At 47.7% G+C, this 27,048-nt stretch overlaps 1 protein-coding gene across 3 annotated transcripts in view; it reads right to left on the minus strand.

Annotated features, from left to right (window-relative positions):
- Positions 1-27,048, minus strand: part of LOC142903984 (calsyntenin-2-like) — a 191,846-nt gene that overhangs the window by 13,132 nt on the left and 151,666 nt on the right. For all 3 annotated transcript variants that reach the window (XM_076049904.1, XM_076049902.1, XM_076049903.1), the window contains exons 9-11: positions 10,013-10,175; positions 4,820-4,986; positions 3,031-3,179 (exon numbers count right to left, since the gene is read on the minus strand). In XM_076049904.1, coding sequence (XP_075906019.1) covers positions 3,031-3,179; positions 4,820-4,986; positions 10,013-10,175 — 479 coding nt within the window. The remainder of the gene's footprint in view (positions 1-3,030; positions 3,180-4,819; positions 4,987-10,012; positions 10,176-27,048) is intronic.

A 27,048-nucleotide genomic window follows, 5' to 3' on the forward strand; every position in this document is an offset into this window, starting at 1 on the left:
TCCAGCAGGACGGACCCACAACAGCTCCCCAGGACTCGGGTCTCTCTTTCTCTCTCTCGCTCTCTCTCTCTGTCTCTGTCTCTCTCTCTCTCTCACACACACACACACACACACACACACACACACACACACACACATAGATTACACATCAGTGGAATGGAAAACAAAAGATATTAAAATGAAAGAAGGAGAGGATGGAGAGAGAGAGGGAGAGTGGAAGCTGAACAAACAACCAGATTATTTTCCTTTTTTATTTATATATATTTATCTCACTGAAGGGTTTTCAGGCACACACAAACATCTGTCAGTGGGAGGGACATCAATGCTTTCTGTCCCTGCAGCAGCTCGCCCAGACGCAGGAAGACGTCCTAACAAGCTCATTTCTGCCGCTGAGAACCCGGACAACAAGGTTCCAGCTCCTGCTCGGATGCAATATGTTCATATATATATATATATGTATATATCTGTCTCTCTCTTTTTTTTTCTGATTTCCATTTCGATGTAAACAACTCGGCACTGTCTAGTATACCATATGTCTGGCAGGTTTGTATTACACCTGAGACCTGGCAAAACTTCAATTCACTCCACTGTGGAGTGATTCCCTGCAATTATTTATCTTTCAAGCACAAGGACATGGCGAGCAGGACTGCACAGCCGTATGTTATTATTGTTATTATTGTAATTAAAATGATAATTATTGCAATATTCCATACGCAACAATGACAGCCTATTGAACCGTTCAAACTCGTTCCAAGTTTCCAAGAAGTTCAAACTGAGGGAGAAAGGGGAGAGAGTAAAAAAAAAAGCCTGGTTGACGTCAGGGGTCAGAGGTCAGGATGGGCGGGGCTGGTTGCAGAACTGCTCGCTTGTAAAGGCAGAATCAATGCACGAGCACAGTGGCTAGTTCGTGCTGGCGAGGAGTTCCTAATAAAGTGCCGTGTGATTCCAACAGGTCTGGCTGTGACACGTGACCTCTCCTCCTCCTCCTCCTCCTCCTCCTCCTCCTCCTCCTCCTCCTCCTCCTCCTTCCCTCCCTGTGGCTTCCGACTGCTCGGGCACCGCGGCACCGTCGGTAGCGGTGGAGTCAGCGGTGCGGGGAGGCGACAGCAGCGTGAGCTTTCAGTGCCCAGAAACAAAACAACACAACAGAAAACCGGAGCCGGGCCAACTTAATTATAGAAGTATGACAAAGGGAGCCAAGCAGCTCTGTCGCCAAGATTACCGGCACTTATTTTTGCTCCATGATGCCACCAGTGATTGCCGCTTATTAGTCGACGGCACCGATCCATTCCAATTCGACTTGGAAGAAACTTTGTTTTGCTCGCTAATTATTTCTTTTAGCGTCTCTTCAGATTCCCGCGAATGAAAAGACAAAAATCAATCATTGTTATTAGAATGTGTGATTATTTCCAAAGAGGCGGACGATGAGGAGGAGGAGGAGGAGGAGGAAGAGGAAGAGGCAGTCCTCATTCACAGTAGATGGCTTTTCGTGGTATTTTTTTTTTTTTAACTCACTTGATTTCTTTGTAGTGTAGTATTCAAAAGTCACTCACTCACATTTGTGACTCTCTGTGGTGCTGCATTTCTTTTGTTTCAAGCTATTTCAGCGTGACTATTAGGGGTAATAGCTGAGTGTGTTCATGTGTATGTGTGTATATATACATATATTTATATGTATTTGTAGAGTATGGGTAATATATTTTAACCTAAAATCAAAGAAACACAACCAGGAATGGCCAAAAAGTTATTTAGTGTCTGCAGTCTCTTCTGGTTTTAATAGGAAGTGACTTCCAGAGTCTATAAAATCCTGCAATGTTTTAAATTATTAGATTATTAGAATCACCTACGGACGATGTTTCTCAGCACGCACCCCCCCCACCCCCAGCCCCACCCCCACCCACCCAAAATTGCACTTATTTTCCCAAAACGTGCTCCCACTACGGGCAAGATGCAGCACAAGTGTTGTTTGTGTTTCTTTGCCGTCTCGTCACTCAGCCTTGTGCTTGTAAAGAACATCAAAATAAACACGTTGCAGAGCGACTGGGGAGCCGGCCAGCCCGCTGTTCAATATTAGAGGCTTGTCAACTTAAGTTATACGATGCCTACAGTAATTAAAGGAAGGAGGCGTCAGCGGGAAGACGGGCCTCAGCGGCACGCTGGGAAATATATCAGCTTATTTGTTGGTGAAAAAAAAGAGCCGGTCTGATTCCAAAAAGGATGGAGGCGAAGGAGTCGGCGCCTCCCGCACGTGCTCGCAGAAAAGGTTCCGGTAACGGGCCGTCAGCGAGTCTGCGGGAGAGTCTGGCGTTAAGCGGCGGAGCCATTAGCATAATGTATTCCTTGATAATCAGCACGCCCGCAGCTACGGTGACTCCTCTTCATCGGCGGATTAAATCGTGCAGCAGCGGCAGCAGCGGCTGCAGCAGCAGCGGCAGCAGCGGCGGCAGCAGCAGCGGCGGCACTTCCAAGGCCCAGGGCGTGCAACACATCTGACGGGGTGGGGGGTGTGTGGGGGTGGGGGGGGATGAGGAGGGTGAGGCAGCACCTCCTCACCCTCCTCCAGGGCCGCACCACAGGGCTGTTCGTATATTTAAATCAGTCATGAATTTTAATGGGCCACCACCAGGGGGTGCTGGGGAGGCTCGGCAGCCTCAACCCTCCCACACGAGTCGCTACGCTACTTTGTTTTTTCCATTCCTCGGGCGAAGGTCGGACAGAATGGTTCATACACGACACGAAGATGTGGAGGGGAGGACAAGTTGGTCTTTTGATTGTGTAGGCCGGGACACATATCAGTGCCCCTTGTGACATCACAAAGGGCGGATTTCCAAAACGAAATGTTTCAGGATACACTAAAAAGTGCAGCTCCACAAGAAAGGGAAACAGGCAGATGTTAACCTCTGGTGAGTTTGTATAGTGCTAGCATCAGAAAACAGAGGAGCACATACTCACACTATAGAGCTTAAGCAAACGTATGAAAGTGGAATTTACAAAAGGGATGTAAAGGAGGAGGAGCAGTGCGTTACGTACTGGACGGAGGTGGAGATGTGCAGACGTCGGGGGCCTGGGGTGGGAAACTGGCGAGAGTTGATGTAGGAAACCTTCCTGACGGCGGCGTTGATGTTTTCCAGGTCCTCTCCCTCCATCACCAGGATGGACTGGGCCGGGTTGAAGTGGAACTGCAGGAGGGAGAAGAAAGAAAGGAAGGTGAACGCTGGTTGAAAACGGTCTCAACGAATAAACTCTGACGTGAAGCCACACTACTGATGACCATTTGCTGAGGGAAAATCCACTCCACTTGCACTTCACCACTGAACTAGTATATTTTTGTTGTGCTGAAATTCTTTTATTAAATCATGATTAATGAAACTGATGAGTGCGCCACTCTGCCACTTGTCAACAACTATTTTAGATATTTTTTGGGGAGAGAGAACTTGCAGGCTTGCAGCAGAGGTGGCAACCTCTCACTCCTCCCTCTGGGTCAGATATCGATTTCCACTCATGCCGACGCAAGGCGGCTCGAGGAGCAACATGACACATGAGCTTTAATATCTTAAAAGTGAAAATCCTGTTTGCATTTTACGAGTGTGCAGCAGCAGCAGTAGAGCTGTACAATCGGACGCTCCGGATGGGCTGCGATCCATCACAGCGCCAGTCAGTCCAGGACAATCTGCAGATTGATTTTTTCCTAACACATAAAAACTGCGTGGAGGCCTGTGCCTACACGCTTCTGTGCGTACTGTCCCTTTAAATCAGCCAGCAGGCATCCGCAGCGAGCGGCTGGACTCTCTGTGGCTGAGTCCAGTTTGAAAGAGGTGTGATTCCTCCTGCGGGGGTCTAGGCGGAAGGGACCCCTCTCACTTTAAAGAGATCTGAGCCGCCTCCCATTTCCTGCCTCCGGCGGGATGACGATGCTTGAGCGGTGCACGGGTCTCCACCGTCATTTTCTCCTTCACGCCCGCCCAAGCTGTTATTCTGCTCTGATTGTGCTGCGCCAGGCCGGTTAAAAGCGGCCCTTAAGCTTCCAGCCACCTTGTGTGTGTGTGTGTGTGTGTGTGTGTGTGCAGCTGGCAAGGAAAAACACAGAAACGGCTCTCCAAAGATAAACCAGAGCTGTGCAGGACCCCTGAGATGGTCCTCAGCTCGTCTTTACTTCCTCTCTGGAAAGCTGGCAAGGTTTGTTTCCCTCCTCTGTTTCTGCACCGTTGCACAAGAAAAAAGCAAAAGGAGGGAGTGAAGACGGCCGAAGAGAGGCGGATGGGTCGGTGGGGGTGGGGCCACAGGGCGGCAGGTGGTCGGGCGCGGGTACCCGGCTCTCCACAAATGGGCCTCCATCCATCTTGTCTGGTTGTCCATCTTCCACGGTGCAGGGAGATGGATTGTCGGCGCTGCTGAGAGTGAGTGTCGGGGTTGCGGGAGGCGGCCCTCCTGGGTTCCAGGGAGCCGACCGCCCCTCCTGGGTTCGTCGGCTCCCTGACCGGCCCTCCTGGGTTCCAGGGAGCCGACCGGCGATCAAGGCGGCAGGCGACCTTGTTTTTTTTTTCTTTCAACCTTTTTGTCATTTCATCCTTTGTGTCGTCTGGGTTCGCAGCGTGTCAGCAGGTGTGCAGAAAAATAAAGAAAAATCTGAAGGAACGGTTTGGAGGTGAACTTTCCCCCGCCTTGTTTTTCTACCCCCCTAGTGGTGAAAGGGTGTAAAACAGGACGAGTCATAGTTTTAGTTTCGCAACTTGAACCTGTTTTTAGGAGAAAGTCAGAGATGTCGCTTCAGGCCCTGCTCAGAATCTGCATCCTTTTTGTATTTTCTGTGCGTGCATACCTTGATGCTCTTGTCCAGACTCTCCAGGGAGTTGATGTCCAGTCCTTCCTTGCAGGCCTGCAGACAGGAGATGACTTTCTGGCTCTCGATGGTCCCTGGTCGGATGGTCAGCCCTGATAGGCTGCCCCGGAAGTACTGGGTGAAGCGCGGCTTGGTCACCTCCCCGCCTGCAAGCAAAAGACAACCAGACATTAATGCACAGACAGCTTGAGCTACATGTGGTCGCTGCAGTCTTAACTGAGCTGCACACGTTGCTGCTTTCTCACTCTATTCCAATTCAAGTGCAAAGACTCTGCAAGGACTTGAACGCAAAACATTGAAATTCCAAGTTTGAAACATTAAATCAAAGATTGTAAGCTTGGTGGAAAAGGCTCTGCGTCTGATGACGGCGGGAATTAAATCAAATACTTCTACATTAAATATTTAATATTTGGCTTGAAGACATGCATAACATTCCCGATGACAAGCATATAAATAAAAAGGCAGCATGTACAAGTACTGCTGCAGAACTCAAAGTGGTCCGAAAATCAAGAGCGGAGCCATGGACATTAATTAAATTGCTTTGTCCTCTTGCGGAGCTCTGATTGGTTGGAGTAAAACTTCTGGCTCGTGCCAGTGAGTGAAGCTTTTGGCTGTTTCATCTGCATGCAGCACCTCTGCCCTGCCACTGTTGCCGGGTTAATCCACCCTACAGTAATCGCCACGCTGTCACATCCAGCTTACACTGAGACCCCCCCACACACACACACACACGCTTATCACATCATTAAACCAACATTGACCTTGCGCGGTGTTTAATTATGAATCTGGATGACCAAATTAGGACTGTAATTGGCCTTCGGATGCACGTTTCATACGGCTCCGTCCTAGGACTCGCGCGGTGGTGAAAAGTGTTTGTGAGCCAGAGCCTCCAGGCCGGATTAAATGAATAGAAAGAAAAAAAGAAAAAGAAAAGAAATTGTCCTCTGAACTGTGTAAAGGCCAAAAGCAGCAAGAGGAGTCTCCAAACCACTCATTATCTGAAAGGTTACCTGCTATGGCTATCCAAACTTCACCTTTCCGTTTCTTTTCTCCCTTTTTATGAATCTCCTAGCCTGCTTTTTGTTCATTTTTGCAGTTCTGATACCACCACCACAAAAAAATATACGGAATTGTGGCATTGTTTTTTTAAAGGTTGATTCAGGGGAAGAAATCCCAGATGGATAAAGATTAAGCAGGAAGTGAGAAACAACGCAGACACGTCGCTCTGCTTCCTTGTTGTGCCCGCTGTTCTTCTCCTTGCTGCCGGTGTTTGGATCCAGACGGCCGTCCCTCAGGACTTTTACTCTCTCCTCTCCTCTTCCCTCCCTTTATCCCCTCGTTTGCATGCTGTTTCTCTCTATCTCTGTTCTCCGCGGGAGGTCGTCTGGCTCAGGTCCTCCATAATAATCTCCCCTAAGAGGTCTGTTTGATTATTTTTTTCCCCTAACATAATCCCCAAATCCCAATTTGCTGTCGGAAATGTATGTTGTTTTTTTTTTCTTTTCATGCGCCCCCAGATAAAAACATTTTCTCATAGGACGCCTGCAGCTGTAAAAGCTGGGCTATTATAGGGTGGATGGCACATCATTTCCCCTGCGGAAGAACGACCCCTGAGACTGATGAAGTCCTGTTTGATGGCAAATCTGATGTAAACATGAAGGATGATGCACACGTTCGGGATTTCCCACTTTTCCCCTGAGAGTGTTTGCGTGACTCCTTTCACTGAACCGTTCACGCAGCGCTTTTCATTCTCAGCTGCTGCACAGTCTGTGCTGAGACGTGCCTGTGCAGAGGTCAAGCGCCCTCAGGCTGAATCACTGTGAAAGTTCTAGAAAAGAAAGCGGGAGGAAAAAAAGAAAAAGAAACTCGCACTGTATGAAGTGGGATTTTTCCTGTTAACAGGCTTACTGGTCCACAAAATTAACTTCATTTCAATTCTGAGTCCCATGCAGTGAATCAACTTTGCAAAGTCCTTTAGAAAGACGGATCGTGGGAAAGCATCAAACTTTTATGCAGTTTGCTTTCGCACCAATGGGATTAAAAGGATAGTCCCTGTGCTGACATGGTGATGTACGCTTGGCCTTGGGCGGCACTCCTTCAGCTGAGCGGATTAGAAAATGTCACCTGAGGTGAATAGTGGGTGAAGTTTCAATTCTGGGAGGATTACCCCTTTAATTGAACAGCTTGCTTTTGTATTTTTCCCGTATGAAAGCCTGAGGAGTTCTAAATAAAGGCTGATTGCGACTCTATTTGCCAACTTACTATAAATAAATAATAAAGCAGCTTCTTTGTTTTGCTCTGTTCTGGTGTAAAACATTTTTCCTGGCCTTCGGCCTTTTCACTCTCATCAACAGTCAGCGTCTAAGCTGAAATATTATTTTATGAGTTTAGTGGCTTTGCGCATTCAACAGCAGCTCCTGCTCCACTGCTTGTTGTTGATACACAGCCAGGTAGAGGGACCACAGTCCATCCTCTCATAAGACAAGCAGACATTCACTGTCATTCACCGTACCAAATATTAAAATATCAGTCCGTGTGTTTCTCCTCCTCCCTCCGACCTTTGTCTTGGTTAGCTTTCATTTTTTTCTCTTTATTTCCACCTGCCCTTTCGCTGGATGTCTGCCCATCCACTCCATCCCTTCTTGAGAGATGTTATCAATTTAGCCCCGAAAACCATTAAGGGACCCAGACAGAGGGTAAAATCAGGAGGTGGCCGAGAGGAGGGGGATTACTGCCGAGTGGGAATCATACGGCCGATAAAACCGCTGATCGTTCCACTTTACAGCCGCTGCTTTTTTTAGGTGGTGTCAGCTCTCTGTGTGCCGCCGTCCTCTCAGCCTCTCCATCTCACTCCATTTAATTTATGCCAAAATATAAAAATGAAGAAGCAGGGCTGAGCTGGAAATGGCAACCCATTGTTAGTGCACTTCATTACATGACGTATTGTGTTTGTGTAATGCATAATGGATATGTGTTACTTTGTATAGCACACACAGCAGTGCGTTTCACTATTTTGCATTATATCTATGATATTGTTCCGAAATAACCGCAGAAATATGACACCAGGGATTCTGGACTTTATCGCAACTCATTGTACATCAATTAGGGGGCGATGTGGTGTACACTGATGGCTGTGTTGGACTTGAAAGTTGGTAGTAATACTTTAACACACTTGCTGGTTGAGGCTTGGTGGCGCAGTATGCCAAGGTTTTTTTTTCTTTCTACAAATGCATCACGGGAAGACCTGTCTTGGCCGATAGTAACCCTCCTCACACTACTTCTTGCCTCTATCCCTAACCCAGTCGGAAGTAAGTAGCCGGGTATTCACTGAATGCTCGCCATGCCACTTCCCCCTTGATGTTGCAGCCAGAAAAGCAGTGATTTCCCACTGATTTGTGGTGACAAACTAAGAACGTTGCTTCTTGCAATTCTGTAAAGTCAGCAACAGAAAACAGTGTTTCACTGCTCCTCTCATGAAGCCATGGTGTTGATGGAGTCAATGAATGGAGCATAGATTAAACGTTGTAAGGATATAATATCAACTAAAAAAAACAAAACAATACTTTTTATTACAGCGAATAGCAACGACTCTTCAATACCTTGCACATGGATCCGCCCCCAGTGATTATATGCTGTGAAATTCCACAGCTTAATTTCTGCACATATCTGGTGATGATATGAATGTGCATTGCGGCCCATGTGTCAAATGCAAAGGCGACAGTTGTGTGAGTGAACATCCTTTGTCGGATCAAAGGGATAAATATAGGACACCGGCGAGGAAATACCACATCTAGTCTCAACGAGTGAACTGTACAAAAAATGACGAATAAACATCTCTGATCGAGTCTTTTTTTAGGTCACACGACATCATCACCTTTGGCAGGAATTTCACTTGTAACATTGTTTTCTAGATGCGTTTTCATATGCTGAAAAAGTGTGTAGCGAAGAGTGTTTATTTAGAGTGGTCAGGCAGCAAAAGATTACCGCTGCAGGTTTTATTAGACAATACAGATGAAGTGCCACATCCCATTATGTCTGCAATAGAACAAATAATTGTCCAATTTATTTCCCATGGCCCGGAACAATCATTTACTTCCTCTCCACGACGCTGAATGACCAGTTAAATGCTAAAGTAAACCCGCGAAATGACATCTTAAAATTAAATCATATAATGCAGATAAAACAAAACAAAACAATGCAGCCACCACGGCAGCCTCGAAGTTGCACTCTTTCCAGCCCACAAATCCCCAAATTCATTAACTCCGCCGTCCGTTTGCTTCGTGACAATTTCACCACCACGCAGCCGCGGTGTAATTGTAAAGCGGCGGCGGCGCAGCGGAGAGCAGCGATAAACCCTCGCCGCGGCGGTTTCGGCCAAATGTTGCGTTTCTCTCTTTTGCTTTTTCTTTTCAAGCGCTGAAGCTTAGAGCTGGAAGAGCCGGCGTGACAATAAATGACCTCATCTTTCGCAACATGTTTGCAATCAGCGTCCTAAACGCTTTAAGCCGGGTGCTTTGAAAGGCCAATCCGTCGTGGCTAATAGCTTATGCTATAAGAATTTCAGCATCGCACTTAACAACTTTTTTTTTTTTTTTTTCCTGCAGAGGCTTTTGCCGCCCCATCTATAAAAGCAAGAATCGTCTTTGAACTCTGCCTTTTCTTTAAAAAAATCCAGTGAAGAAAAAAGGGCTAAAAAAGGGCTGGCGGTGTTCAGTGAAGGGAAAGAGGAAGAGAAGGAGCAGAAGAAGGAGGAGTTTTTTCGGCCTGGCAGATGAAAGTGCCACCAGCCAGATGACCTGCTCGTGCTCCACCGTCTCTCCACTCTTTATTGGGGGCTAATCGCCGCTAAGCCATCTCATTTGAGCGATTAAATCAATGGCGCCGAGGAAAAAAAACCAAGGAAAAAAAAAACCTCCTCGTCTTCTACCTGTGTGCAATTAGCGGCGGCCGTCAGAAGGGAGGGCGGTTCAATCTCTGCCTCTTAATCAGGTTACGGTTCAACCAGCTGTCAAAGGCGGGAGGAGTTCTTCCCTTAATTGCGTCGTTCACCCCCGGGGGTCAAAGGTCGCACTCAAAGAGTCCTTTTGTAATTCAACCAGCCTCACTTTTACTCCCCCTTTTTCGCACCTCGCCTCGTTTCCATTCTCGTGCTGTCCTCCCGCCGCCGCTCACCTTGCCAACAGGCGCCCACCGTCAGCTGCACGTCGATCTGCGACGTGTGGATGGGCCAGTCGTCGGTCACCAGGTAGGGGTCGTAGGTCACTCCGTCCACGTAGAGCGTCACCACGGGGAACTCCACGTTGATGACGTAGTAGTGCCACTCCTTGTCGCAGATCTGGAAGAAGAGAGAAAGAGGAGTTACTTCCTGTCTCCGCCCCCTCCCTGCCCCCCCCCCCCCCACTCCCGCTGCCCTGTTCCAGGCTCCGCCCCTGCTGACCTCAGAGGGAACATTGGGAGTTCAAAAATGCTTGTACCCTCAGTTTGAGTTGACGGTTTGATTCATTTGTTCTGTTGTCATTCATATTCATCTGAACTTTAGAACAGAACCAAAAAAGAAGAGAATTCTGGTTTACTTAAAAAAAATAAATAAAAAAAAATCACTTGCAAGTGAACACAAGAAGCAGTGATTCATGGGTAATGGAGAAATAAAAATTTCCCACTCTGAGATCCAACTTGACCTGAACAATATTTTCAGACATCAGGTGTTTATTTTTTATTTCTTTTAAATCCGATTAGATCATGAAAGAAAGCCGTATTATACACATGGAGGAGAACAAACAAACAAAAAACAGGCATATTTTTCACTCCAATTCTTGGCGCCGTGAAGTCCTGCGGCAGCAAAGCTCTCCGCCACGTGCGCTCCGCTCTCATTGAAATGCATTAGCACATTACCTGTTTAACCTCCTCTGAAACATACTTGACTGCGCCGCTCTTCGGCATGCTTGACCGTTCGCCTGCGCCTCGCCGCGCAACTGTAATTGATTGCACGAGCCCCACCGGTGACTGTCTGTGCGCCTCTCTGCCGCCGCTTCAGGGGCTCCTCCTCCTCCTCCTCCGCAACACTTGATTGGGTCCGCGCGCTTCACCTCTTCCCACCCGGCTCCTCTGATCCGACCTGGGAGGGCCCCCTTCTGAACACTTAGCCCTGGGTGACCCTCCTCGCTCTAATGAAGAGCGCTCGGCAGCTCGGCTTATTAACGGCGGGGCCTGTGCAGCAGATGGGAGTTCCAATCAATCCGGTTCATTTTCGCCGGCGCCGCTGCCGGGGTGCTAGCTGCGGCATCTGCTCTGCTGGTGATGATTTCTGCACAGCTGCTTGCCACATATGCCGCGTGTCCACGTGCTGAATCACAGCTTTGGAATCACCGGGAGGTGCCGGCGGTGCAGATGTAAACCGGACAAGATTCGGTGGTGATGTTGAGATGGGTGTGCGAGAGGTGGATCTGCACCGGTGACATCAGAACTGACGACAGAAGTTGCATCCTGGGTTCAGCCAGTACAACACTGATCAACACCTGATCCAAGAAACAAAGACGTGACAACTGAAGTACAGAATAAACACGTTGTAGCCAGAACTGAGGAGACCAACAACACTAAGTTGCCAAATCCTGTGTCACAACACCTCCTGTGCAACATGGTCCACCGACAACCAGCGGAACTCAGTGAAGGCGGAGCAACAACAGACAACCACAGAGTGAAAACTTATGAAATCTCAGCAGGCCTGATTTCAAGGCTTGTTTTCCCTTTTCCGAAATAAACCAATATGGGTCTTTGTTTAGCCATTGTTCCTGTGCTAATGCTACGCCGGGGGGAAATTCCGCTAGCTAAGCTAACTGACAAAACCAGAGCAAACACCGACCTCTCCCGCATGGATCTGGAGGCTAACCTTTTAATTTGCTTTGATAAGACGGCTAATTAAACAGTCACCTACACCTTGGATTTGTTTTAGACATACTTAGCATAGCTTTTAATTCATTTTAAAACGAAATGTATTGCTGTCAAACGTGGACGGGCAGGCGGCAGGCCAGTCAGCGTCTCGTGTGAGCGGCACTGGTTCTGCTCATTTACACTTTTGTTCACCTGCTCCGCGAGCAGAGTTTGGCTCCTCCTCGAGGGTTAGTCGGTATTAGAGGAACTTGTGGGATTTTGCTCCTGGGCAGGTTTCCCCGCAGTCCGGTCACGCCTCGTTACTCGTGTTCCAAAGTGTTGAACAAGTTATGTATATTCACTGGCACACATGCTAATCCCGGTGACATTTACACATACAGACAGCCCCCCCCTCGCTCCACCCCTCTCCCGCTCGGTTCCTCGCTCCGCCGGCGCCTGCCGCTTCCCTGTCTGCCTTTTTCAGCGGTTCAAAGCGGGCTCGGGCCCCAAATGGGATCCAATCACCGAGCGGATGGCAGGCTTCAAAAGAGACGGAGAAGGTCGAGGTTGCCCTCGCCCAAGACGAGGCTGGTTCAGACTGCTCGGGATTACAGATGGAGATCTCTCGCGCTCTCGCTCTCTTTCAGGAATGGAGGGAGGGAGCAGAGGAGAATTATGCAACCACACATGTCAATACTGCAGATGAAAGGGAAGGGAAGAGTGTCTACATGGGGTCAGAATGTGATACCAGGGCTATAAAAAAAAAAGCAACCTGTTGAAACAGTATTATTGTTTAAATACCAGAAATTAACATTCTACAGAGTCAAAATGCTCTTTGATATTTTACATGACGAACCGTGTTTTGGAAAAAATATGTTTTTTTTTGTTTTTTTTTAGTAAATCCAACAACGTTGCATACAATGTTTTCCACCAAGTTGAGGCAGACTGGTTTATATTGTATTATAGATTTCAAGGTCATGTATTCTTCATAGGCCTCACATCAGAGTCTCTGAGGACACCATGGCGGTGAAGCCACACACTGTTCAAAACACCCACAACACACAGAGAAACAGCATATTTTTGGCTCTTCGTTTGTAGTTGATATCAACAGCTTCCTGTTTTACTTTGGAACTGCCCAAGGTCCTGGTCTTCCAGGCAAATGAACCAATAAAAATGAAATCAGAACCCTATCAGTAGAATATTTTGACGGTGTTTCTGCACTCTCTGAAAATACAGCCAACACAAGATGTAAATGATAGATTTTTCTTATTTTGGGGGTGTTCCAAGTCTGCAGAAAAAAAAAAAAAATGTAACTTCTTTTAAAAAGTGTGAAAAATGATCTTTGGTGTCATGTTCAGTGTTTAGACACAACATAAGCTGCCGCAAGCGCAGCATTTGCTGCCAGAGTTACACAGTGCGAGCGCTAGCGATGCTTCTCTGCTCCTGACAGCTCAGACTGAATATTCAGCAGGAATCATAACTAACACGGCACCAAACGAGCTCTTTGAAAGCACACGCTTCCCCCGCTAAGCCTTTCAGCCGACCCGAGTCAACCTGTGTCCGGCGCAATCACACCGAGCTGCATTTTAACACGGCCTCCACCTCGGGAGTGAAGTCGGAGCGAGTGTAACGTGACAGTGAGCGGACCGCTGTAATGTCTCGCTAAACAAGAAGGGACGTGTACGACGAGGCGAGAGCGGGAGGAAAACAAAACCCACAAGAAAACAACTGGGTGAGATGTGAGTCGAGGAGACAACAGACTTACTCCTCCCACAGGTAAACAACTTGGGGTTTTTTCCCACCACTTCCACATGCACTATTTTATGCCTGCGCTGTAATCAGCTCAGTGATCTTTTTTGCTACGAGTCATCGGCTAACCACAAAGCCACGAAACGAGCTCCGCTGCCGTTGCTACTCCCACGCCAGGGTTGAATCAAGTCGAGCCAAAGTGTGAAAAAATATTACAATCAACTAACTGCAGATTTTTCATCTGTGGTTTTGATGAAAGTCAGCCGGCAGCAGTGGCTTTGCCTCTGACCAATCAGAATCAATCACGCCAGAGCCAGTCTGTGAAAAGTGACACAATGCCGTCCAATGAGGAAAGCCTTAATTCTGCGTTCTCTATTTTCTTTTGTTATAACTCTGTTATAACGGCGTCCTTACCGGCAGCTTCTTCTCGTGCTTTACTTTTCCACAGTTGCCTCTTTCTGTGTAAAGAAAGCTGATTGGTTGAGGAGTGCAATGATATTTTTGGACCGGTTGAAAAAAACAAAAAAACAAAAAACTGTCTCAGTCAGAGGTTGGCAACATGCATGAGCGGGCGATCAAGCTGCTGAGCGAGGTCAGCGTGCGAAATGGCCAGAGGGCAAAAGAATTATCGTGGTGAAAAAAACCACAAAGTTAGCGCTCTTTTTATTCTGCTAAATGTCACGGATGGGTTGCTAAATGATTTTGCGGTTTAAAAAAAAAAAGTCAAAGTCAAAGATACGTTTGTACGACTTCATAAAGCAGAATTCAGTGGCATGTGTGGAAAAATGTGCAGCAGTCAGAAAACGAAGTGAAGGAGTGGAAGAGACCGAAGATGAGAAGAGGCTTTATGAAGGAAGCCAACTTTAGCAGCTCTGTGGCTCCACGTGCACTGCTGCGCTTTCATGCTCTGAACAACCGCCCAGAGACGGCCAAGCATGACTCAGGTGTGTGTGTTTGTGTGTGTGTGTGTGTGTGTGTGTGTGTGTGGCGGACGGTCAACTTTGAGTCTGCCATCAAATGAGTTTGCTGAGATGGCGCCTCGTCAGAGAAGATGATTAAATCTTGAGTGAGCCGGAGCTCTGCTGTGCTGTGGGAGGAGGCCAGCTGGACCCACGGCACACAAACTTCTTTTTTTTTTGTTGTTGTTGATGTTGCTGCAGACTGTGTGTGTCTATTAATACAAACAGGCATTAGTCCAGAGGACACTAAATAGTTGCAGCGAAACCTTTGAGGAGGACAACGTGCGTGTAAACTCTGCGACACGGGACAAAACAGCAACTTTGCATCCAGAACCACAAAGATGAACATCCGAACATCACAAGATGAGATCAGAGTGGCGCCTCGAACCGCCAACTTCAAACGCTCTCAGGCCGAAGCTGAAGGTCGGGCTGGGATCGGGGGGAGGGGGGGGGGGCTTCCGCTCCCCTCGCTTGCGGAAGCGAGAAGGAAAGTTTTTGTGTTTTCCTCCCCAGCGAAAAAAAAAAAAAAAGCCTTCCCCTTTGTATCCCGCCGCTTCTCCTTGATGCAAATTGACAGACGGAAGGAAGGAATGAAATAAATAATAGCACAAAACAAAAGGCGGCGATGACGCGAAACATCCAGAGGACAAAGAATAAAAGTTACGGCAAAGGGAGACGGAGGGGAGCGGAGGAAGCGACGCACACACTTCAAAGATTGCTCATCATCTCATGGGGCACTCCAGAAGGAAACAAAAAAATTCTACCAGCATCACCCCCCCTCCACCCCCCCACACACACCCAAACACCCCAGTCTGTAGCTTATTTGGTCTTGTTTCTTTGCCTTCTCTGCTTCATCTCTTTTTTTCTTCCTTTCCTCGCGTCCCCATTAGAAGCCGACTGTGGGAGTCGTTGCCTGAAGACCCTGTGGAGTTGAAAGTCTTAAAGTGATCTGTCGCCGAGCACCCCCCCTCCCCACCCCCGACTTCAAACGGGACGCGGGTGGGGGAAGAAAGACGGCAGGCGAGATGACGGAGCAGCGATGAGGTGAGCAGCTCCCGTCGCCGAGCACAAAGGCGACGGCGCCACTTTGGTGAGTCGAAACGTTTTCTGTGGGCGCAAAAAACCCCAAAAGTTTGCGAGTCGTCGAGGAAACGAGCGGCTTCCAATCGGGCGCGCTGCTTCAGCGCAAAGTTTGACCCGCGCCACCACTTCCAACCGATTTATAATATTTGGTGTCACTCTCGATCTTGTGTGTTTCCTCAGCCTGATGTGATTTCAGAGTAAAATCATAAACAAATCAAGAACATGGTGATGCAACATGGCCTCTGACAAACAGCAATGACTCTATACAAATATCTAAAATTATTTCATTGACTCTGTCTCCCGAAAAACACAAGTTTAATAGCAATTTGCATACCTATAATGTTCCTGAACATGGCTTTGATACGTTATGCACTGACTCTTTAACTCAAGCAAAGTCCAAACACCCACTCGGCTACTTTTTTCCCCCAACAAGCCTGCCAGCAATCCCAGGGTTTGAATGCACCAGGGTGAGAAGAACTCGTTTGGCAAAACTTTTTTGGTTTTTTTATCCTTTTTTCCAATTCCAGTTTTCACTTCCTCCCAGAGGTGGAGAAGAACCTGGATGGGGCGTCTCAAACCGCCAGTCTGAGCTACGGCGTTTTCACTCCATAAAGCCCTCGTTTTCAGGGAGAACGGCAGAGGAGCGCCACAGAGCTCTGAGGACGGAGGAGGAGGAGGAGGAGGAGGAGGAGGAGGAGGAGGAGGAGGAGGTAAAGGGGTTGGAGGGAGGGAGCTGAGGGGCGGAGTCGGGCCTGGAGGACCTGCTGGAGGAGAGATCCACGGCAGAGATTGATGAGCGGCAGAGAGAAGGTGACTTTAAGGAGGGTGTGTAAAAATGGATGGATTGGACTGGCTGAGGGGAGATGGAATAACGCGGCGACAAATAAACCTGGAAATGGTCACATCTCACTCTGGAGCAACATCTGACTTCTGTCTGTCTGTCCGTCTGTCTCTCTGTCTCTGCAGAACATCTAGAATCAAACAGATACTAGCAGCTAGCAGCTGCACCGCAGAGGACTCCGGTGAAGCAGCCATGCAGCATTCATTTAAGATGTATAAGATGTGCATCTACTTCCTGCTGTTGTATTTTTATCTTGTGTTTCCAATGTTCCTGAAAAGGCCGAGGCGTTCAATTGAATCATCGAATATAATTGCCCCAAATTAGCCTCGGCTCAGCATTAACATGGAAATCATTATTATGTGAAGTGTTTTAAGTGGCTGAAATTTAGAGACTGAATGCCTGTAATTATTAAAATTGAAAAAAAAGGGAAAACAATTACAAAGGAAATGATAGCAGAACAGCAGTTTGTGCCAGTGTGTGTGTGTGTGTGTGTGTGTGTGTGTGTGTGTCCGTCCTATCCATGTCTGTCTGTTTGTATAGGGGAGAAGTACTTGAAGGTGACTATGAATTACCAGCTGCCAGAAAAAGGACTAATTAGGGTTGCAATTATACAGCCGCTCCCGGCAGAGACAGGAAGTCAACAGCCAAATGACCTCTCCATCAGCTCATAATGGGCCTCACACACACACACACACACACACGCACACACAATAACCCACGCACACATGGGTAAATACCCACAGCATTGCAGACTTTGGCTGGTTTTGTAATAACAAGGTTCCCGATTCGCTATTGTTAGTATCCAATACGCTTTGTGTTTTTCTCTTTTCGATTAAGTGCATTGGAACTTTGAAATGACCAACAGGCATACACAACACTTGTCTAGCAATCACCAAAACAAGTTAACTAAACAGGACAATGGGAGCAACATTTTGCTATGAATGCAAGTGGCGTGATGCTACAAGTTAGTCGTGGAAAGAAATTCAAATGAGTTTATAGTTGGTCGTAATTAGTTTGTAATTTGTTGCAATTAGTTTGTAATTTGTTGTAGCATTTAATGGGACGTTCAAAACGTTGTTTGCCTCACTGTCGTGTCGCAGGGACTGATTTGAATCCTCTCATTCATTTTCTGTCTCTCCTAATCCTGCATTCAGTCCCGGTGCAGCCCATCCTGACCGTCTCAGGGCGAAGGCGGAGCTACACCCAGGAGGAGTCGACCGCAGGGTCAACAGTCGGAATCGAATCTGTGACCTTCTCGCTGTGAGGCGACTGTGCCGACCGCCGCACCTCCGTTCCGCCCCCGGCGCAGTGTGGCGTGAAGTTAACAGAGCCGGCTGTTTGCAATGTTTCAGAGGAGTTTTAGCGAGTCGGGTGTTTGATCGTCTCACATCCTGGAGACTGTGGGAAGAACTGGACAGGGTGACAAAAAATGACTTTTTCAGCTTTTCAAACATGTCTTTTTGCTACCGGCATGTCAACTGAAACCCCAAATATGAAAAATGATAATTCGAGATGAGCTGACTTTTTCCATCTTACAGCAAATGAACCGAGTTGTTTGGATTTTGCTCCACTTTCCACATCACGAGTCGAGCTGATTATCATCGTGTTTGAATGCTCGAGAGGCGTCACTGTGGGAGAGCTAATAGCCATCTTCCCTGCTAGCTTACTGTAGTATTGAGCGGCTAGCCAATCACAAGGGAGTGGACAGTTTCAAGGCGGAGCCTCTGATGAAAGAGAAAGACTTGCTTTCTAAGACCTGTACAACTTTGACCAACTTTGAACAAACCTGGTTTATGGTGGAAAGTGGACCACAAAAATGAATTTAGTAAATCTGGAAAAGTTCATAATAGGATCCCTTTAAGTGACTGTTCTGCTCTGTGATTTCTGCTCTATGAAAATTCCCTCTGAAGCAGGTTTTAATGTTGCCTAATGCTGGAAACCCACATGCATAGACACAATTTGTATTCTGTCCATTGCACTGGATCTCTTACAGAGTTTTCTTAACACAGAGGTACAAAAATTACTGTCGTAATTCAAATCTGGAGGCTCTCGCGGTGTCTGGGTGACCCATGTGATTTAAACTTTGCACACTGAGAGAGAACAAAAAAAAAGAGAGAAAACAATCCTGGGACATCTTCCTCCACAGCTTCATAGCGCCCAATTTTAGAATTAGTTTGGCCCCAAAAAATGAGACCTATTTTGGAACCGAGAGTCCCCGACGTTCCCTCTCTGCCGAGGCCTGCTGGGATATTTGTTGGACTGTTTGGTTACAGGAAACTCAGATTACTTCCTTCCCTTCGCCTCACATCACCTCCTGAAATGGGGGAGAGGCGCCGCAGCAGCAGCAGCAGCAGCAGCAGCAGCGCCTCTGTGAAATCTGTGTTGCATCTTTCACATCCAATTAGCACTGGCGCTGGAGAGCTCATGGTGAAAACTCTCAGACACAATGTAAAAAAAAACCCCAGCCATATTTCTGCGGTTTTTCAGATTCCGGAACGGCGCGGCTCTTCCGTCCTTGTCAGCCGGCAGGTGAGCTGAATCAAACATGAGTGGGCAACAACCGGCCGGCGCGTCCCGGCACTATCACCCTCCCTTTTCATCTGCCCTCGTCCTTTAATTCCCTTCCCGGGTTTGATGCTGCAACACCTACGCCCCGACGCCGCTTCGCTTCTTAAATTCTGACAGAAAAGGAGCGCCTCTCATCTCGAGGCAGGAGCCATTAGTTTGGAATTGGGGCGGATCAGGCACGGAGTCTCACACTGATGCCATGGGGGAGGGGAGGTGTGTGTACAGTATGATCCGGGGCTTAGGGAGGGGGATTTGAAGGAGGGAAAGCAGAGGCCTTGAGATGTTTGGGGAGTCTGCTCGAAGGCGGAGCGGCTGTGCCTTCAAGGCTGCGTTTGGGGCCAGTTGAGGCCGCAGCTGTTAAACGGTGTGAAGAACGAGGGCAGAAATAGTTCTGGACTGAGAAATGATCCGAGGGGACGCCGCTGCTTGAATGGCGATTCTGCTTGTGTTTGCCAACTTTTTTTTTTTTTTTTTTTGGGTGGGGATCCTTTAGAATTAGCCAGCCTGAAAACTCATCTCAGTGGGCTCAGACCGTGTTGATACAGGGAGACGATGAGATGTCAGCGAGTCGCGTTTCAGGATTAATTCTCCCATTAAAAAGAAAAACCCTCTGATATTTACACTGCAAAAGTTTTGACCAGTTTCATGTGGGGATAAATTTGCTCCTTTTTTTTCTTTTTAATCACAAAAGTTGACAGTTGCTGCACGACTTACAGGACCCGTTTCCGCACTGGCTGGCGGGAACCGCTTCACCTTGAGCTGTTAATGTGAGCTGTTTGGCTGTGTGAAGGTACTGAAATGCGACCCTCCCACACGCATGCACACACACACACACACACACACACACACACACACACGCTCCACTGAGGTGAGAAGCACAGCGCTGATGGCTGAGTACGGACGAAAAAATGCTGTCGGGGAGGACGGAAGCAGAAAAAAAGGAATAAAAGGCTTTACGTAGTGCTGCACCATAAGGTTTGAATAAGTGGAGGATCCAAGAGAGCAACTGCGGAACCTAATTAAGAGGTTTTACCTTCCCAGAGCGTGATAGCAGACTGTTTTCTTCAGAGGACTTGATCTTAAAAGCTGTTTGGTTACAGTTTGAACGTATTATTAACACAAGACATTCTTTCAAGTCAAAGAGAAAGAACAGAGTGTCATCCAGTTGCTATGATTTTGAAACAGCCTCAAATTTCCTTCTGTCCTTAAACAGCTGAATCACACACACTGATAATGTGGCCAACAATAACTTTGGTGTTAAGTGATTCACAGCCGCTCTTGCGGTTGTCACGTATCTCAGTTTAATCAAGTAACAAAAAATAATAAAGAAATAAAAAACCTCGCTGGGCTTGAAAATCTACACTCTTTCTTTCTGAAATGTCGCGGGGGAAGAAAAGCCGATAGTGAAGCCAGACAAAGACGGGATGTTTTTCTCTTGTTTGCCCTCGTCCGTCCTCCAGGTGAAACTACTCCACCTCGCCTCGCCGCCTGATGCAATGGAAAAACACTCTCCGACGGCTCGCGGCTGTTTGCCTCCTTTTGTGTTCATGCCGGTTGGAGAGCATGAACGAATCTCCATGGCAACAAGTATTGTTGCTGTGACATTTTCCTGGAATTCTTTCTTTCTTTCTTTCTTTCTTTCTCTTCTCTTTCTCAACCCGCCATCTCCTCCCTCGCCCGCTCCCCACCTCCCTCCCATCATGCCTCCCCCACCGCCCCCAGTGTCCTCCTCCACGGTTGATAATGACTTTGCTGCTCCTGCGACACCTCCGTCCGTTTGCTTCGTTTTCCATCGCATGTTTACAGGCCATTCTTCAGCGTGGGACGATTTTGTGGGATCTGACGTTCATTCGCATGGGGGTCTCTGAAGAGTCGCACGTCGGGCCTCATTAGGCAACAATGAGCTTGTCGCGCGGCTCTGAAGAAAAGTTTTTGCCGATCGGCCCCCCATTAATTGGGGACAAAGGAAGGCGCGATCAAAAGTAAAGTCGGGCCGATCGGCCGTGTTTGTAGTTTCGCTGCGGTTCGGGACAACACGCTTCAAAAAGGTTTGCACACAAACTCACTTGCACATCAACATGAGCAGCAGCTCACGGCGTCCTGCAGGGGAGTTGATCTTATCAGCTTCTCCTGCAGGGCCACAGCGCAGAGTCTCGCCCGGGCAGACTGGGTCGTATCCAAACTAATGTTTCAGTGATCTGCACACTGGGCTGCAGGCAAACACCGAGTACTCAGCCAAATATTGAACCGCGTCCTGTCTTAATAACGCAACTCAAGGCCATACAGTTATTATTATGTGCTGCTGTGCTAATTTCCCTGAACAGGAAATTAAAAGCAGAGGATGTTGGAGAGATTTAAAGATACAACCCAATGCTGGAGTTTATCAAAGTGCAAAATGTGATCTAGCGTAGTTCACAACAGGGTTTATACATCCTCACTTTGCTAGCTTTACTTAACAAGTGGACTCGACCACACAAACTCAATCATGGGAATTTGAGGACCAGGATTTCCTCCAGGTCACGGCTGTCGCGGCTCACTCACCGATTCCCTGTCTGACCTTTTCCTCTCGCTGACCGTCGCTGGGGGGAGGCGGTGGAGACCACAAATCCTGACAAATAAGACCAACACAAAGCACGAGCGGGATCTCTGAAACAGCGAGGAGCAGGTTCGCTAGCACGCCTGCACAACACGGCTTTTGGCAGGCGTGCCCAGTGTCCATCGCTGTCTGAATCTGCCTGCTGCACTCCAAATACTATTTGAAGCGCACTGTGAGAGTGAGGAGGCGCCTGCAGTGTCTACCAGCCGTTCTAAGGTGGAGGCCGTCGGCACTCCCCGCCACCGCCGGTTGGATTAGCACGCTTGTCAGCGGGAAAGCAGGCGGTGTTGAAAAAGTTTCCACGGATCTTTAGTGGCAGAACAGGAGGAGACAGAGCGGGGAACTGGAGGGAGGGTCCTCCTGCCATTTGGCTCCCTGCCACAATCATCCATCACACGCCTCCTCTTGATTACCGGGGACCCTGACAAAGCGCCAGCACCGCCGCCGCCGCTAACGGCTCCCCTACACCAAAATGTACCTCCCCTCTGCCGGGCGCACCAACTGCTCCCCCGCCTCTCCATACGGATCTCCCCCTCCATTCATCTCTCTTTCTCATCCTCTTCTTTCGCAACACTTAAGGTCAGGCTGCGATGTGCACAATAAATCTTCGCCGCCACCCCCCTGACAGCGACTCTCGATCCGGGGGAAGTGCAACCCGGCCCGGTCGGAGTGCTGAGCCGAACCCCGCGCGCGTGCAAAACTTTCCCTCTCTCGAAACTGTTTGAACGGGGGAGCTTAGGAGTGTTACCGGGCCTGAAAGTGAGACAAATTGTTGGAGTTAAGAGGGAGGGGAGGCGGCGAAAACAAAGCACAAGAGGGGGAAAAAAGCGTGGTGGGGTTGAAGGTCAAAGGGAGGGATCGGCCACGAGGAGGGAAATCCGAGGAACTCGTTTGGTCAGAGATTAATATGACGAATGGCCGAGAACAGAAGGTCTCGCCGCGGCGCTCTCCTCCTCTATCCGCCTGATACGCCCTGACGCGCTGCGGCGCTATTAAAAGCTCCCCGCCGAGTCAACGCAACCCACACACAACAACAGCAATAAGCTGCCGGTGCTAAACTGTGCACTGCGATGCTGCTGCAGAAGCTCGATAAGTGACTCCGCTGCACCTCTCGGAGTGGAGGAGAGAGGACAGGAGAGGAGAGGAGAGGAGAGGAGAGGAGAGGAGAGGAGAGGAGACCTTTAACCGTCCCTTTATTGTTTCAATGACTTACATAATAAGGTTTTTCACAACCCGAAAAATGTAGCAATCATCACTATCATGACGGCTATCAAAAACATAGATTAAGAGATTCCAACAGAAGACTACAAAATACATTTATGATTCCCCAAATAGAAAAAAAAATCCTGTAAGTCAGAAATCAACTTTCAACTGCGTGGCCACCAAACCCTTAGGAGAGGAAAATAGAAGAGAGGACATTAAAGGAGAAGAGAGGAGAAGAGAGGAGAGGAGAAGAAAAGAGGAGAGGAGAGGATGACCTACAGGAACTACAGTGTCACTGAGACTGAGGGAATACTGAGGGAATCAGACACCAGAACCTTAAGACGACCGCTTCAGTCTCCCGCTGGTGGCATTGCAGAACAACGGCAACGCTGCGCAAACAAGAAGTGGGCCTAACGCACAACTGTGTGGAGTATATACATAGAATTTCACAACACAACACGCACTCAGATCCTTACATCAGCCGCTCAGTGATCAGAAACTAGAACGCTGAAAGTTTCGGAGGAGGCTCCAGGCTAGTTTGCAAAGTTCTGACCTGATTTCGGTGGAAGTTTGGGAAGTTTTCAACCTCTCTGCTGGAACAGGAAACTTCCTGAAATGCTCCTGTGCATTGCACGTTTGAAACCCACCTCACGCCATTGTCGAATCGTGGAGTTGCACCATAACAAAAAGCAAAATAAAAAACTTTTTTTCTCTCACGACGACCCGTCCTTTCTATATACATCTCTACCAGGACGTATGAATAAAAAGTTCTATGACATTATATTGTCAACAATGAAGCGTCGGTCAGATGGGGAGAAGGCTGAGGAGCAGCACAATACCTCTGTAGCAGCGGCAGAAAACGCTGCCGTACACTACCTCACGCACAACGTGCATACATCTATCTAACCCACCACACACACACACTCTCTCACACGCGCACACAGGCGACACACACAGTCACACAGCCTGCGGGATAATAAAAGCCATTGCTCCTCCGCCCTGTCATTTATTGGCCTTTCCAGCGCGGTTTCCAGCCGTCTCACTGCCGAGGAACTTCCAGCCCTCATAAGACGGAGGTAATATCATCCGGGGATGGCGAGATGTGAAGGGAATAGAAAATAATAGAAAAGTGCTTGCAATAGGGGTTTTTTGGGGTTGGGGGTCGGAAGGGTGTCAGTGTGTTTGCAATAAGGGGTTTGTTTCATGTGTGACAATGAAGCCACGCTGGAAAAATTATAATGTCAGGCGGGAGGAAGGAAGGAACAGCACCCACGTGTAATTTGGCGACTATTTCACCATGTTCACCATGGGTTCTCTTTACATTTAGCACATTCCCCGGGTTTATCCATCCCACATAGACACAATAGTTGAGATTCTCTATAAAGCAAATTTTAATCAACTTTCAATCTTGGCTCACACAAAGGAAACATTTCCATTCATTGACTTGGTGCGATTAAAAGACACTGCGTGAATCGCAGTGACGTCGTACATTTCACATTTCAAGTTGGACTCATTATCCTCGGAGGTCAGCAGACGCTGGGCGTGACCAACGCTGTCATCAGTGCGAGACAAAGTGGTGCCGACAGAATGCACCCCGTCGCTCACACCAGCTCAATGTTTCACTACGAGTTTTTCCACCAAACCCGTTTCCACCGAGGCGTTTGAAGAAACCCTGTGGTAGCAGGCAGCCATTTATTTTTCATTTCCCGCCAAAGTGTTCCCATTTCCACACATTCTGCAAGGCAATATTCTTCAGTAAGCGCATTAAACAGCCGTATGGGGTCTCATCCAATGGTTCAACGCTATCATTGATAGCAAGCTAAGGTGCTGTGCAGTGGCTGCTATGTTGTTTATTGGCCATTTTCTTGCCACCAGCTAGCGGCCCAGTGTGCTGCACCACGCTGGCACGTGTCTGTCCCAGCAGGAGGCCATTACACTGATATTTATTCCCTTTGTTGCCTTCCACTGCCAAGGGGTTCCTCTCTACCAGCAGCTCTTTCAAATCTTTTTTTTTTATTTCATTTTATCATCATCATGCCCGCACTTCTTACTCTGCCCTCCCTCCGTCTCCGTAGCCTTTCATCTCCCTGCGGTTATTGATTCCCACTGTCAATAAGACACTCCAAACTGAATACAAACAGCTTGATTTGCATGACTGTGGATCAATATAGGAAAAAAAATAAAAAATAAAGATCCACGGGGCTCCAGCGTCTGTCTGCTGTGCATCTGTGATTTTTATTTTTTTTTCAAGGTGGGGATGTGAGCGCCGGGGAAAGGTCGCCCACTCCGGTGTGTGTGTGTTTGCGTGTGTGTGCAAATGCTGACAATTTTATGCTCCACACGGTGTAGCTTACACGGAGGATCTCATCTTTTGCCTTTTCGTTACTTCCACCGTCGCACAGCTGCACAGTGGTCACACAATTTAGGAAAAAAATAAAAAAAAACATAAAATGCCTCTGGGATTTGAACCTTGAGGCTGAATAAATCACAACATCTTCGTCTGGATCCCAGAGCCAGTGCGACTCATTCGGCGGCGCGGTTTGCATTGAATATTTTAAGACAGGCAGATCGAGGGGCAGCGCACGCCAACGTTTCACCATCACAGAGCGCACGGCGGAGCAGAAGCCTCGGCGCCAGATCAAAAGACGCTTTCTGTAAAGTCTCTGTGTGTGTGCTCAGCTCGCGCTGCTCTAACAGAGTCTAAATGAATCTTTGTGGGTCAAACTCACTGTCTGCGTTTCTCTGTGTTTTCTGATTGACTTTGAGCGATAAAAAAAAAAGGCTCTGAATTTTAATTGGAGCAGAGAACTTGTGTTCAATATTAGACCATTGAAATTCACATTTACATGTACATCCGACAGAGGGAACTGAGTGTGTGTGTGTGTGTGTGTGTGTGTGTGTCCGTCCATTATGCTCTTTGGGGCCACTTGGTGCAGCACAGCTCTAAATTTAGCCGGCTCTTCAGCACGAGTCATCTATCATTCAACGGCACTCTCCCATGAGGAGGGTGAGGCAGTGTGCGAGTGTGTCTGTGTTCACCAAAGACAGCAAGACACTAAAAGGTATCAGAAGATATTGGATTTTTTTATATATATACCACTCCCAGCACACACACAGCAGTCATGGATTTTGACTCTGAGGATTCTGCCTCAGATTTGCCTATTCTAAAATATTGACTTGTAACCGACGGCACTTTCTGCCTGTTTGCACAAGCATGTGTTCAGGGAACAGTTAGCCAGCTTTCACTGCATTCTCGTAGTGTTCCGCCCTTCCAGACGGACACAAACGGCCATGCATCTACATTCTATTGGTTGAGAATCCCAGATTATGCCAAATTCATGAAGTCTTGCTGACATTTCAAATCACATCATGAGCCACCGTTTCTTCATCCATGGTAAAAAAAAACAAAAAAAACCTCAGCGTGTTTCTGTGACATTATATTCTGAAGGAGAATGAAACAGTCACAGAAGGCTCTTGAGCGCCACCACAGTTAACACCTTGAGAAAATCCTCAAAAAAAAAAGAAAAAAGGGTTAAATATTTAGCTTCAAAGAGTTTGATCATTTCTGTGTTACTCCACTGAAACCAACAATGCAAAATAAAGATGTGGAAAATGGTATTGATCAGTCAGAGAGCCATGTATTCGTCACACCAACATTTAGATGATAGTAGTTTCCATTTGTTTTCACTGAGGACGTCCCCTTGCTGTAAAAGTAAAAAAAAAAAAGAAATCCCAGGACTGGCCAGTTAGTCTTCCAGACAGAGCTGATAGTGGAAGTTGATGATGTCACCTGCACACATGGGTTTGGATTCCCAATAGAGAAACAATTTAAAGCTCAATTATCCCTGTCCCTTTTCTCTCTCTCGCTCTCTCTGAAAGCCTTGAGGTGAGTTCACATTGATTATCTTCTTTAGCCTTTTCTTCTCACAGTTAGAGGTGGACGAGGAGGAAACACTGGGGGTGTTGTTTATTTCCCTCGACGGGGGAGAAGTTTATCAAGTTCCCGGCCTCCAGGAGAGGCTGAGGCTTCTTTCTTAATGTCATTCATAATTTGCAAATACTTCAGTCTGGTGTCTTTTGGCATCAATCACTCGGTCAATAAAAGCCAGCACAGCTACCGCTGGAACAGCTCATCTGCAAAACATGCAAAGCAGTTTCTTCAGTTTTTTTTTTTTCCACCCGTCTGTTGTCAGACTCGCTAACGTTGCCTCAAAGCTGAAGAAGTTGGTGCAGGGAAAAACAGCTATTTCCCTGTGGGAGGTCCATTCAGGCAGATGGTGAGCAGCTTCATCAGAGCAGCCATTTGGTCAGATATGACCATTAAAGCCTCCAATGTGGTTTG

Source organism: Nelusetta ayraudi, unplaced genomic scaffold, assembly GCF_046127955.1.
Source record: "Nelusetta ayraudi isolate G7.1 ecotype Tasmania unplaced genomic scaffold, CSIRO-AGI_Nayr_v1 ptg000120l, whole genome shotgun sequence".
NCBI lineage: Eukaryota > Metazoa > Chordata > Actinopteri > Tetraodontiformes > Monacanthidae > Nelusetta > Nelusetta ayraudi.